This window comes from Oncorhynchus masou, chromosome 7 (genome assembly GCF_036934945.1).
Source record: "Oncorhynchus masou masou isolate Uvic2021 chromosome 7, UVic_Omas_1.1, whole genome shotgun sequence".
Lineage (NCBI taxonomy): Eukaryota > Metazoa > Chordata > Actinopteri > Salmoniformes > Salmonidae > Oncorhynchus > Oncorhynchus masou.
The window spans coordinates 15,722,976-15,736,528 of NC_088218.1; the positions used below are offsets into that span (position 1 = coordinate 15,722,976).

General features: G+C 44.8%; 2 protein-coding genes across 2 annotated transcripts; one reads left to right on the forward strand and one right to left on the reverse strand.

Moving 5' to 3' along the window:
• Window positions 1-945: 945 nt before the first annotated feature.
• LOC135543024 (lipoyl amidotransferase LIPT1, mitochondrial-like) lies at window positions 946-2,236 on the reverse strand. The gene is given in 2 exon segments (XM_064970126.1): window positions 946-1,532; window positions 1,534-2,236. Coding segments are annotated over 2 exon segments (1,143 nt in total). The 5' UTR covers window positions 2,092-2,236; the 3' UTR covers window positions 946-947.
• Window positions 2,237-3,663: 1,427 nt separating this feature from the next.
• LOC135543025 (testis-specific gene 10 protein-like) lies at window positions 3,664-10,210 on the forward strand. The gene is made up of 17 exons (XM_064970127.1): window positions 3,664-4,225; window positions 4,315-4,523; window positions 5,243-5,398; window positions 5,519-5,704; window positions 5,840-5,917; window positions 6,047-6,198; window positions 6,361-6,476; window positions 6,555-6,713; window positions 6,903-6,954; window positions 7,111-7,279; window positions 7,692-7,802; window positions 8,217-8,402; window positions 8,624-8,791; window positions 9,134-9,315; window positions 9,516-9,620; window positions 9,748-9,900; window positions 9,985-10,210. The coding sequence occupies exons 1-17, from the start codon at window positions 4,060-4,062 to the stop codon at window positions 10,013-10,015; spliced, it is 2,379 nt and encodes a 792-aa protein (XP_064826199.1). The 5' UTR covers window positions 3,664-4,059; the 3' UTR covers window positions 10,016-10,210.
• Window positions 10,211-13,553: the final 3,343 nt, after the last annotated feature.

The following is a 13,553-nucleotide window of genomic DNA, read 5'->3' on the forward strand; positions in this document are numbered from 1 at the left end:
AATAACATTTCAGTTACTGGTCCAACACTAACCACTAGGCCAAAGTGTTTTATAATCACCCAAGATAAACAGCATCAGGTCATTTTCAATGCGAGCAAATTAATCATAGTGGGCACTGTGTTCGAGCTAGCGAGATCCTATTGGCACCTTCTAGCATGTATTTGCATATTTCAGTTAGGTTACGCCACTCTGTGAAGTGTGCTTGTGAAATAAGTCAATTGGCATTTGGCCCTTACACTCCTTCTAAACAAAGCTATTTTTTACAACTTTGACAAAGGGTAAAATATATAAAACTTAGTCCACTCTGTTCGTAACAGATTTTAGTTTTGGGAACAGAAAACTGTATTGGGATCTAATGTTTCATCGATGACAAAAATGTGCAGAATGTCAGCCAAAATCCATATCGCTCCATCTTCCCTCACTGCCCGCCACTGGGCTTCTTCTCATCACTTGTTTTTCAAAGCAGAGGATAGTTGAAGGACGTGGGGGAAGCTAAGTTGTTAGCAGCACACTGACCCCCATTACAGAGGCAGCATTTATTGCACTCTGGAAAAGGATGTAACCTATTTTCTAAAGGGTATATTTAAGAAATAAGGCCAGAGGGGCTATGGTATATGGCCAATATACCACAGCTAAGGGCTGTTCTTATGCACAAGGCAATGCTGAGTGCCTAGATACAGTCCTTAGCCATGGTATATTGGCCATATATCACAAACCCCAGAGGTGCCTTACTGCTATTATAAACTGGTTACCAGCGTAATTAGTTGTTTATGCAGAATTTGTGCTATGGAAATACTTTGTGTGCATTTAAAGCCAGGGTCTACAGATAACTTTCTAGAACGGCTATACAGAGAGCACCCCTTCCCTTGGTCCAGAGAATCTGGTGATTAAACTATCCCAATAACAAAACCCTGGACAACTCAGTATGTCATGCCGCAGTGTTTTATTCACATCATGAAGACAACTCTTCGGCACAGATTATACAACTTTCTTTCAAGTTCTTTATCTTGTGGGATTGTCCTCAGAAATTCTGCTGCGATTACTGATGTCTCATAGGGACATAATTTCCCACCTATCATGTGTAAGGAGAACTCTCGAGACAACTCCACAGGTAGCCAGTCCGAGGGAACCTCAATGTCACAAGTTTCTATAATGCCATTTTTGATGTCCATGTTTAGAGTTGCATTGCAGATAGATGTGTCATTTTTCAACTCAAAAGTCGTACAGATACTGAACTTAGGAGTCCTTCCAAATGTCCACTCCCATGCCAACAGTTCACGGGCCATTCTTTGGATACCAGGCAAGGACAGCTCATCACTTGGGTCCACAAGTGTTACAGGGCTGCTGAAACCAAACTCTGTGTTGTACTGGGATGCCACTGAATCCATGACAGTGTCACAGTCCAACGTCGGGTCCTCATCCAGCAGGTTTTTCACAGGGGATGGCACGCTTTGCGTTGCATTGCTCTTGATACCCTGGCAGGTGGGTTTCAGCACCGCGGACAGCAGTGCCCTGTCAGCCGAACACAGCAGTGAGAGTGCAGTGATGGTAAGCTGCTGTCCTTCCCAATTTAGCAGTGGTTCCTGAAATCTTGTGTTGGCCATTCAGCAAGATGTCAAACCTCTCTGTTGCACGTACATCCATGTCTGGCCGGAGTCCTTTCAGAGCACTTGTCACGACTTGGAGATTCCTGTGACGGTCATAGTTTTTCTTGGACGTGAAGAAAGTCAAATTGACATTTCCTAAATCGTGGAATACAGTCCCGCCCCCACTGCGTCGCCTGGCGAGCGGTATCCCTTTATGTCTCATGACCTGAAGGTTGCACTCTTGCCACGGGTTCTGATGTCTCCCTATCACCACCGCTGGGGCATTACTCCATAAGAAGAGCATATTCCGGTTTTGGAGGTCAACATGATCGTGTATCCAGTCCTCCAATGCTAAGTTTTCAAATATGTCTGTTGACAAAGATTTGAGGATAAGTCCCGATTTACCAGTCTCGTCAATGACAGCTGACAATGTGCTTTTGGCTCGAGCCGATCGAAAACAGGCTTGGGATTGTGCGCACAAATTCGAGAATGTTCTTAAAATCATCGCACCTCTATCTGTCGTTTCTTCTGTGAATCTGAAAATAGGTCATCACTTTTGTGGAAAGAAACTTCTCAAAATACATGAATGGAAACGTTCAGAGTGAATACGTTTTCAGATCCAATTAGTTTTACACACATACTTCCGTTGTTCTTCCTCTTATTTTCTTAAAGGCACGGTTTATTTACCCTTGTTGTAACACTGCCATCTGCTGTGCTGGAGCGATATCGACTCCGTGTTGCTCAAATGATTTTCGATGCTGCTTTTTCCACGCCACCCAGTGGCATAAATCGTATATTGAGTCAAAAAGGATTACTCGTGCCTGAGGGGCTGGCTGGGTTGGATTTCAAATATTATTTTTGGCTTATTTTTCAATATATACAAAGTAACAGGGAACACTTGCCCCTCTGCAAAAGCAGCCACAAAATGATCATTATATGGAAGTATCATGTACTGCAGGGGGACAACTGCTAGGCTCGCACAAAACAGATTGACAGTGCAATTTATTATAGTAGTCTACTTTTTAATCCTGAGGAAGGCAAAATAACTTTGATTTATTTGAAGCCTGGGGTGTATTCCTTTTATTTTAAAATGGTAGCATAAATTGCATAGAACACTGCAATGCATTTAGCAATGCAGTCAAATCAGTCATTCTGATGCATAATACTTTTGCATTTAGATTTGGAATTACACGGCTGACATTATCTTCTGCTAACATTTTCAGCACGTGTTGTCAGTGTGTGTGGTGGAGTACCGGGTCACTGCGTTGTCATGGTAATGGACGCACACTGTGAAGAAAGGGCCTTTGCTGATTGGCTTGCAAGCTTGCGACATCTCGAATTCCGATCGAATCCTGACATCTGATTGGTCAGATTGTTTATCCGTATGAAAAGCGGTTTAGGAGCCATTCAGGGTTTACAACAGCAAACCCCAGTGATTTATCCAGATAACCTCACGTAACTATTTGCTAGCTACAGCTATAACTATTTCTTCCATAAAGTAAGTTGAAGATTTCTCTCTCAACCATGATTTGTTTTTGTTTACATCTAATGTTTTACTTAGACAAGCAGAGTAGATGTAGCCTAATTCTATTTAAGTGTTTAGCGAGCAATCTTGCCATAATCAAATCAATATCGCTTTCGACATTTCAAGGCGAGCGTCGTTAGCAAGATTGCTGTGATTTGGAAGACACTCCTTTGCAAACTAGCAACCTTTTGAACACCAATACTGTGCGGTTTATAATACATTCATAATCAGTAGCTCGATTAAAAGCACCTGTTCGCCAAATAAGGAACTTTAATACAATGTTTTGGTTTGCAAGGTCAAGTTTGAATATGCTTGGTTACCATGACAACGTAAATTGTTTAGAACAGTGTGTCATAAATCAGGCACTCTTGTTAGTTTTTTATCTATCAGCTTGATACAGACACATTTTCTTATGTAAATTATTTTCACCTAATCCCCATTGCCCTTCCTGTGTCAGGCTGCAGAGGTTAGTGTGGCTCCTGGGCAGGCTGAGGAGGTGCAGCTTCAGCAGGGGGTGAGGGGAGGAGAGGGAGGAGGAGGTGGAGGAGCTGTCTTTGGAGAACCACCAGGAGCCAGGCCATATCAGTACACCAGCTCAGCTGCAGGAAGAGCTGGACCAGCAGGGCCCCACACTGGAGACAACAGAGGACCACACACAGCATGCAGAGGTAGACTTACTGTGTGCCAAAGAGGGGATGCGATGTGAATACTGAACACAATGGATGAGTGAATGTCTGATTGAATCAATGCAAGATTTCTTGGGGTCTGGTTTTGTAGAGCATCATCGAAAACCTGCAGAGGAAGATCACGTCACTAGAGGGCGCTATCACCAAAGTGACACCTGTAAGACCACGACTGATACCACTATATTGTATTCTAATTCAACAGGCATAAAGAAAATAGTATAATCAATAGCTTACATTTACCATCCACCCTGGGTTCTGGGCTATGTCTCAGGATAGCGAGTCAGCAGACACTGAACCAATAGAACTTGAGACCCAGCTGAACCCCACAGTAGAGCAGAATCAGGAGCAGGACCTGCAGGCCTTACTGGACCAGTTGCACCAGGAGAGAGACAGTCTTAACAGACTGGTGCAGAAGCTCAGCCTCACAGGTGAGTTACTCTGGGGCTGGACTGAGAGGAGAGGGAGTAGTGGAGACGAGATGCCAGAATGTGATGTAACATTGTTGGCTATCCTACAGAGAGAGAGCAGGTCCTGTTCACAGAGCCAGGCGGCAGGGGGAAACGTGGCTCTCGTCTGGACAGCTTCTTGCGGAGCGTGGAGGAGGAGAGGGACTACTACAGACAGGAAGCAGACAGCCTGAGGAGGATGCTGAGGGGCAGGTGCTCCTGTAGCCCCTGTCGGGGGCACCTCCAGAGCCGCAGCCCCACCCGCCAGTCCCCTGTCAAGGTAAAGGAATGTCTGTCTAATATTAACTAGAAATGTAAATAGGGATTTGTTACACCATCTTCAGTGTTACAAATGTATAAATGAGGCTATATATCAATTTTCAGAAATGTTGGTAAATTAGCTAGTGCTGCGATGCAGTGCCTTAGACCACTCCGCCTCCCGGGAGGCCTCAGAAATTATACATTTTTGATATCAATAAAATAAAACAATTACATTAAAATTCATTGAGTAATATAAGACCTGTGAAACATTTACATTTGACATTTTAGTCGTTTAGCAGATGCTCTCATCCAGAGCAACTTAAAGTAAGTGCATTCATCTTAAGGTAGATAGGTGGGACAACCACATATCACAGTCAAATATACAGGATACCAACATTGCATTCCAGCGAAACAATATAGCGTTTAGCAAAATAAACACATTTTCATACACACTTTACATCTATTAATTAAACATCTGAGAACAGTAATATTTTACACACACATGGAGGTACCCATAAGCAATCATCTCTGATGAAAAAATACAAATGTAAAAAATTGGTGGACATAGCATTTTGTAAATAAACTCTTCAAATATTACTTTTTCCATATTAATCAGAAAAAAATCTAATTTCTTACCAATGTCTCCTGGACTGTGAGCACTTTGTCATAATACTAATGTAACAGTTGATGTACTCTTTTGAAATCTGACATCATGTCTTGTTCCCCTGTTTTGGGCAGGGGGGCAGCTATGATTCTGAGCTGATCAGGGTCTTGAGAGAGCGGGACGAGATGCAGAACATGCTGGATAAGTATGAGCGCCACCTGTCAGAGATCCAGGCCAACGTGAAAGTTCTGACTGCCGACAGAGACAAGACCAGCATGCACTACCAGCAGGCCAGTACCATTCTTAAAGGAATAGTAAACTCCAACAACACGTTTTGTCCAACTTTTTCTTTGCTCAGGTCCAAATGAATGGGAAATAATTTTGCTGGTAACAATCCCATTCTTCATCAGGCCCAGCAGGAGGTAGCGTCGCTGCGTCGCGAGGTATTGAAATCCAAGTCGTCGCGCACAGCTAAGAGCAGTGTCACTGTGTCGGCTCAGAGCATCCTGAAACGCGTGGAGGCGGAGAGAGACGAGGCCAAGGTCGACCTCCACCGTATGAGCACAGAGAGGGACAGTCTGAGGGAGAGACTCAAGGTCAATATATTAACCAGATTGGACAATCTACTTCTGAGTGTTCCAGCATGGCCATCTATTGACTACCAATTAATGTGTGTGTGTGTGTGTATCCTACTGAGAGAAAGTGTCTATGTGTGTGTTGCGTGTTGTCAGATCTCTCAGGAGACAGCCATCAGTGAGAGGGCTCATCTGGAGCAGAGGGTGGAGGACCTGCAGACAGCCATTCTCACTGTGAGTGAGGAGGAGAAAACCTCCATAGAAACACAATGACTAGAACAGACACACTCTTTAAATGTCCTAAGTTTGGAATGGAATGTTCGTTCTGCTAATTGCATTTCATGGTGATTCTCCTTGCTGTAGCTGGAGCATGAGCGGGGGGACCAGAAGAGCCGTCTTGCCCTGATGAGGGAGTCGATGATGGGGCTGGAGGAGGAGGTCCACACCCTGGGCAGGAAGCTGACCGCTGCTGAGGACGAACACAGCAGGACCAGGAACGAGTGTGTCATGCTGAGGTAAGCAAGGAACCAGCACTGATGTATGAAGTCATGTGGTTGGGGATTCATTTCCTGCATCAGCCACATACTGGACATGTGTGGGAACTGTTCATTCTATAGCGTCCATTTAATCCCTTTAATATCATCCTTTTAAGTGTGTGCTCGCATGTGTGTGTTCAGACTGTCCAACAGTGAGACACAGAATGCCCTGAGTGACAGCCAGCGCAGACTGACCTCGCGCATCGGAGAACTACAGAACTCCCAGGAGAGGAACAAACTGCTGGATGAGAAGAACGGTGAGGAGACAAGGTCTGTGTGTGTAATAATGCTATTTCAGATAACCTTACCAAACTGAGCCTTATCTGTTGTGTCAGACTCTCTACTGAGGCAGATGTCTGGTCTAAGAGAGGAGGTGAGCAGTCTACAGTCCACCATCACTGACCTGGACCAGAGGAGAGACTCCCTGCAGGAGCAGATGGAGAACAAGACTGACCTCCTTAACTCAGCCCACAACCAGCTGGACGACAAAGTAATCAACTGAACACTAACTACACACACAGCCAATTGTACCTGCCAGCCTACCTACCTGCCAGCCTACCTGCTAGCCACTTTAGGAAGTTGAAATGCCCACTTGGATATCACCTCATGAGATGTGACACATTGGTCTAATATCAGTGATTGAGTGATGGTCTCTTTGGTTTCCATGTGTTTTTCTTCAGGAGAAACCATCAGGAATCTCAGGTTGTCCATTGAGGATCTGGAGACATCAGCAGAGTGAGTCTGAGTTGTCCAGTACCACAAAGCTTCACACAGCAGCATCAGATGCCAGGTCACCATACTAAGGCTCACTCAGACACGCATACGGATTGCACCACCTGTGTAAGTTAACCTGGAAACTCTGACCCCTGGCTGTGACCTTTCTGTTCCCAGGAGCGTTCGTGAGGAGCTGGCAGGGCGGGAGAGGGAGCTGGAGGCTTTGAGGAGGAGGCTGGGGGATGCGGAGGAGGAGCTGGGGGCTTTGGCCAAGGTGAAGGATTCCACCCTGAGGGAGAATGCTCAACTCCAAGAGGAACTGGACATGAGCCGCCTCAACAACCAGGTCAGATACAGCACTTTCTGACCAAACCAGAACACAATTATTATTTTTTTAATTTGAAATGATCAACCTTTTAGGGTTCATATTATTTAGGGAGGATGGTATGTAGCCTGGTATCTGTCTCTGTTCAGCTATTGTACTCAGCTATTGTCTCTGTTCAGCTATTGTACTCTGTGTCATTTGCCAAGTGACAGGAGTGGTAAGGATTGGAATGTTAGCTAAAAAGACTGGAACTTGACTAGATGCCATGGGCTCATGGTCCAGAATAGTTTTTCTTCCCATGTGATTGGTTAGGGCAAACAGTAGTAGAAAACACTAGGACGCCATATTATTCATGATATACCAAACCTCATGGCCATTATCTCTTTAGAATCTCACAAACACTTTGTAAGGTCTAGTTTGTTTTGCTGTCCAGGCCCTGGAGCTGAATTCTGAGGACTCTGCCCAGGAGGTGAATGAGCTGCAGAGGAAGGTACAGGACTATGTGGCTGACATCTCCCGCATCGAGAACCTGCTGTCCACCAAGGTACCCTCTGCTGTAACTGAATGGATGATATTTCAATCTGTGATCTGTTAGTTATGTCTTGTCAAACAAATGATCACTCATCCAGAGTAGCTATGGCTGCGATTACACAGGCAGCCCAATTCTGATATTTAGCCCAAACTTTGTCAAAAGAGCTGATCTGATTGGTCAAAATACCTATTAGTGGAACAATAATCAGAATTGGGGTTCTGTGTAAACGCAGCCTTTGAGTTCCAGATCAATTCCTTTTTGAAAATGTGTTTTTTTTTCTTTCCTCCTTGTGCTTTACTATAAGCGGCAATCAACGTTTTCAGACTGGAGTTGGGTAGGGATTGATAGCCAAGACCTTTTCACTTGCACTGATTCATTGTGGAGCTGAACAAATAATCCAAATGTGTGTGTGTGTGTGTCCACCAGGAGCGGGAGTGCAGGGAGCACCAGGAGGCTCGGTGGCGTGCGTCGGCCCAGGCCGAGAGCTGGGAGGGGCAGGTGCGGCAGGCGGAGGGGAGCATCAGCGAGCTGAGGCTGGAGCTGATGTCCTCAGACATGGAGAGACGCAGACTCAAGGAGAAGGTGGAGTCTCTGGAGGCCAGTCTGCAGGAGGTCTGTCTAACCTCACTGTCTCTATCATGAGGGATTATTACTGGTTACACACTGGGTTGTATTCATGAGACACCAAACGGACTGAAACAGGGTGGGAATACCTGAAGTTGTCCAATAACAAAAGCTCATTTTAGTTTTCTGTTGTAAAATGTTTTGCGACGTTTTACCATGTTGTGCATAATGAAGATGACCCTGGACTCCTATAGTTGTGTGTATCCTAGGCATTGTCTGCAGAGCGGAGCTGCAGCAGCCAGGTGTCTCAGCTCAACAGGAGTCTGCTGCACACTGAGGAGCAGTTGAGACAGGCCCAGGGGGAACACACCGCCACTCAGACTGACCTGGAGAAGACCAGGGAGCTCTGTGTCAAACTGGACTCCAGCAAGGAGGCTGTGAGTCATGGAGGGGATGGTGTATGTGTGTGTGTGTGCATTCCAGGTGAAGCTGGTTGAGAGAATGCCAAGAGTGTGCAAAGCTGTCATCAAGGCAATGGGTGGCTATTTGAAGAATCTAAAATATATTTGGATTTGTTTAACACTGTTTTTGTCACTACATTATTCCATATGTGTTATTTCATAGCTTTGATGTCTTCACTATTATTCTACAATGTAGAACATAGTATAAAAAAAGAAAAACCCTGGAATGAGTAGGTGTTCTAAAACTTTTAATTGGTAGTGTATGTCAACATGTTTGTGTGTGTGTGTGTATTAACAGTACACTGTGTGTGCTTGTAGGTGCACTGTGAGCTGGAGCTGCTCAGGAAGCAGCTGTCCAGTGAGCGTCTGAGCATGAAGAGCCTGGAATCCATGCTGGTGTCCACCAGGGAGAAGGAGCTACACCGACAGCTCAGCTCCCAGGAGAGACACACCGAGATCCAGCTGCTCAGGGACAAACTCACCGCGGCCGACAGCAAGGCGTGAGCAGACACTTGGTCGCTGTTGGAAGGGTTTCTGATTTGTTCGGTTGCCTGTTTTGACAGCTTCCCTCTTTGTTTCTCTCCCATCTTTCTCTCTCTTTTTTTCATCTATCCACCTCCAACTCAATTCTCTCTCTCTCTACATTTCGGTCTGTCTGTCTGTCTGTCTGTCTCTCTCTCTCTCTCTCTCTCTCTCTTAGGAGCTCTCAGCGTAGAGAGGTGGCTACATTGAGTACTCGTTCGGCACAGCTAGAGGCTGACCTGGACATGACCAAAAGACAGCTATCTACTGAGCGGTTTGAGAGGTCCGTCAGTCTGTCTGTCTCTCCTTGCTTGTCATAAAGGCTTGGCTTGTGATTTACCCTCTCTCTCTCTCTCTCTCTCTCTCTCTCTCTCTCTCTCTCTCTCTCTCTCTCTCTCTCTCTCTCGTAGGGAGAGGGCAGTGCAGGAGCTGCGTCGTCAGGGTCTGTCGTCATCGTCCTCTGGCCTGCATCCCTCCTCCCCTCACCTGCGTCGCTCCCTCAGCCCCAGCAGGCCCCTGTGGTCCACCGCAGACCACCTGGCCAGAGAGAGATCCCCAGAGAGGTGGGCCCCCTCCCTGAACACCTCACACTGAATACAGCACCCATATATTTCTACATCTCAGTGTGTGTGTGTGTGTGGTGACAGGAGCCTGGGGTTCAAGGACCTCTACGACTGAACAGATCTCTCTCTGGAGGAAAGACAACCCAACCTTCTCTCTAGTCCTCACTGTGCTATGATGTCATTCTTCAACTCAAACCTGTGATGTCATGATCAGGACCTCAGGTTCAGAACAACCCTCCTAGACCGGAAATAGTTTCAACAAGTGTCATCTCAAATGTATTTTTTATTAAATTGTACAAATGAACTGACATCACTGTGTTTGGTTGTGTGTATTGATCTGTAAAATGAGTGACCATTCAGTATATTTTTTGACGAAGATTTGATTCAAATAAACTACAGCTAAAAGAGGGAAATTATGTTCTTTCATTAAATTATCTTTATCTTTAATAAAAATAATAATTTTTGTTCTGGTTTACTTTTCAGTCATAAGTCAGTTGAACCTTGCAGAATGGTACTGTAGCCTACATGTTCAACTGGCCACTCAGTGTGTCTCTTCCCCTGGGATGCTTTGTTCTCTAAATCATAGATGGGAAACTGGTGGTCTGCACGGCCCCCTTTTGTAGGCCCGCGGATCAATTTACAAAATGTGTTATTTTGATTTATTGTTGCTGGGGTCTCAACTTACTGTTGAGAGTTAGAATAGTAGATGGTGCAATTGTGCATCAGTAGTTTTTCTCTTGTAATGTCAGTCACTGATGGTCACTCAATTAGCCCGTCGGCAAATTTGAGTTATGATTGGTAAGTTATTGATAATGTTATTCACTCTCAGATATCATATTAAAAACTGCAATTATTTCTCTCCAATCTATGGCAAAATTAATAGAATTGCAGGAAATTAGCTGTAACACTGCTCATTTTTCTCTGCCCCATTGCACAAGAGCAGAATTGCATGAAATTAGCCTAGTGGTTAGAGCGTTGGGCCAGTAACCGAAAGGTTGCTGGATCGAATCCCCGCGCTGACGAGGTAAACATGGCAGTTAACCCACTGTTCTCCAGTTGGCCGTCATTGTAAATAAGAATTTGTTCTTAATTAACTGACTTGCCTAGTTAAATATAGGTTCAATTTTTTTTTTTTACATAAAATATACAATTTCTAAGTCGTCTCTCAGCCCAATGGCAAAATGTTTATAATTACCTCAATCTTGCTTTAAAACTGCAACATTTTCTCTACGCCCAAAGGCAAAATGTGGAAAACTGCAGGATATGAACTGAAACATAAATGTTTTCTCTCTGCTGCCACTAAAATGTTTTGCTCACAAGGGCCCCCAAAGTGCTATGGCCGACTCTGACTGCATGTGTTCGGTATGCAGACCTGCTAGCTACATGATGAGTTCAGTTTTTTCCCCGGGCCCCACCCCGATCAAAGTCGCCCATCCCTACTCTAACTCAACAGAAGGCAGGTACAGTAGGTTATACGTGCTATGACCGATCACCATGTTTACTGTATGACTAGACAGACACATGATAATCCTGCAATAAACTAAACAGATTGGACAGGCACAGTACACCCAACATCAGAAACAGCATTTACAATCGTTAGCAAAGATAATGTCACAGGGGTTTGTGAAACACAAGCGGCAATCTATTTGAATATACCGTATCTATGGCATAAACCGATACTCTCACATCACACATCAATCAACAACAAAAAGAAGCTTGCACTGTTTCTATCCAGCATTATTTTATGACATTGTGTAATATTAATGATCATTGGGCGTGGAAAGATGTGCTTCGGAGAGATGAAACAAGACCAATAAGAAGACTAATAACCAGGAAAGACGTGAAAACAAGGTCACCTTCAGTATTAAAATAGGTAAAGCCCTGAAGAGGGAAGGAGAACGGAAAGAGAGACAGAGAGGAAGAGAGAGAGAGAGCAGTGAAGACACAGTGGGGGTACCAGCTAGTTATACCTGTGGAGGGCGTTCTGTAGAAATTAGTATAGGGGGGGTGTAGTTTCATGGTGTGACTAGCAGTGTGCCAGGTGTGTCATAACACTTCTGTTCTGTCTCAGAAGTAGATTGGGTAGGCTGAATGTCTGCGTCCTGCCCAAGGTAATGACTATCCAAAGGTTGCTGCCAGGTTGATGGCAGGGTTCTGCCTGACTACAGGATGCAGGAGAGCAGAATTTCTAGTCCCCCCAAGTTTTCTGTATTTCATTTTATTGTTAATTTGGAAATCTGTTACAAAAAATTCCTATGCATGATAGAGATACACATTGTATGTGATCCTTTAGACATGTATACAAGGGTTGGAATTATTATGTTTTAGTCAAATATTAGATCTGTTTGTGCTTCTTGCGGTCAATCTGCAGTCTACAAATGATTTGTAATTATGTTCTGGCCCCCCGACCATCCGCTCAAGAAACAATCGTCCCGAGGCCAAATCTGGTTGATGATGTCTGTTCTAGCGGGTCTCTAGAATGGCAGAAATCATCTACATAGAAATAGAAAGAGTAGAATGGATATCAATGGGATTTTTTTCCACTACAAGACCATGGTACTGGCCTACCGAGCAGTAAGAGGAAATGCCCCTCCCTACCGTCAGGCTATGCTCAACACCCTACACCCCAAACTAAGCGTCCGTTCTTCCAGCCCTACAGGAGGGCAGCTCCCGCTCAGCCCAGTCCATGCTCTTCTCTGTCCTGGCACAGCAATGGTGGAACCAGCTTCCCCCTGAAGCCAAGGCAGCAGAGTCCCTGGCCATCTTCCGAAAACATCTAAAACTACACCCCTTCAAGGAGTATCTTAAATAATCACACCCCATCGTGAACAAACACTCACACTTTACTTTTTCCCCCTTACTAGCTCTGACTTTGCTGATAGCTACTTTATTGAGGGAAAATGTACCTACTATGACTGTGTGTGGTTGTCCCACCTAGCTGTCTTAAGATGAATGCACTAACTGCAAGTCGCTCTGGATAAGAGCATCTGCTAAATGATTCAAGTGTAACATGTAAAAATGACAGTGGTGTTCCCATTATAGTGGATCAACAGAAGTTGCCATTTACTTTAAACAGTCAAGTACACGGAGGGGGAAGACATCAATGTTTGTAGGGTCTTGTTCTACGTATGTGAAGAACACTGAGAAATGCACTGAACTCTGAGAGATGAATGTGAAAAGCTTTGAAATGGGAAGATATTGTACCTTGCAATACCTTCATTTTGAATTGACACCATGTTCTTCATAAATATGAAAGAAAGAAGTGGGTCTCAGTAAGGATAGTTAATAATCGAACAGATGCTAGCTCGCCTCTCCCTTGCCACACCATTCCTCTGGAAACCATGACAGCGAGGTTCATGTTTACACAAGCCTTCTTTGTTGGGGAGCAACACACAAGACATTGGACATTTCTAACTCTGGTAGTCAATGTTTTCTGGGCTGAGGTGTGCAAGTTCCTCCTTCGCCTGTACAGGGAACATAAAGCCACACTCTTAGAGGTAGTATTATTACATGCTTTGTATTTCACAATGATTTTCAGAAGGCCAGTCCTGAAAGCACACTTTGTCCAGGGAGGGAGGGAAGGGGTGGTGTCAGAAAGGTGAGCTGTCTGACGCCTAACCGTTGATTGGGTGGGTGGGACTGCCTGGGCTGCT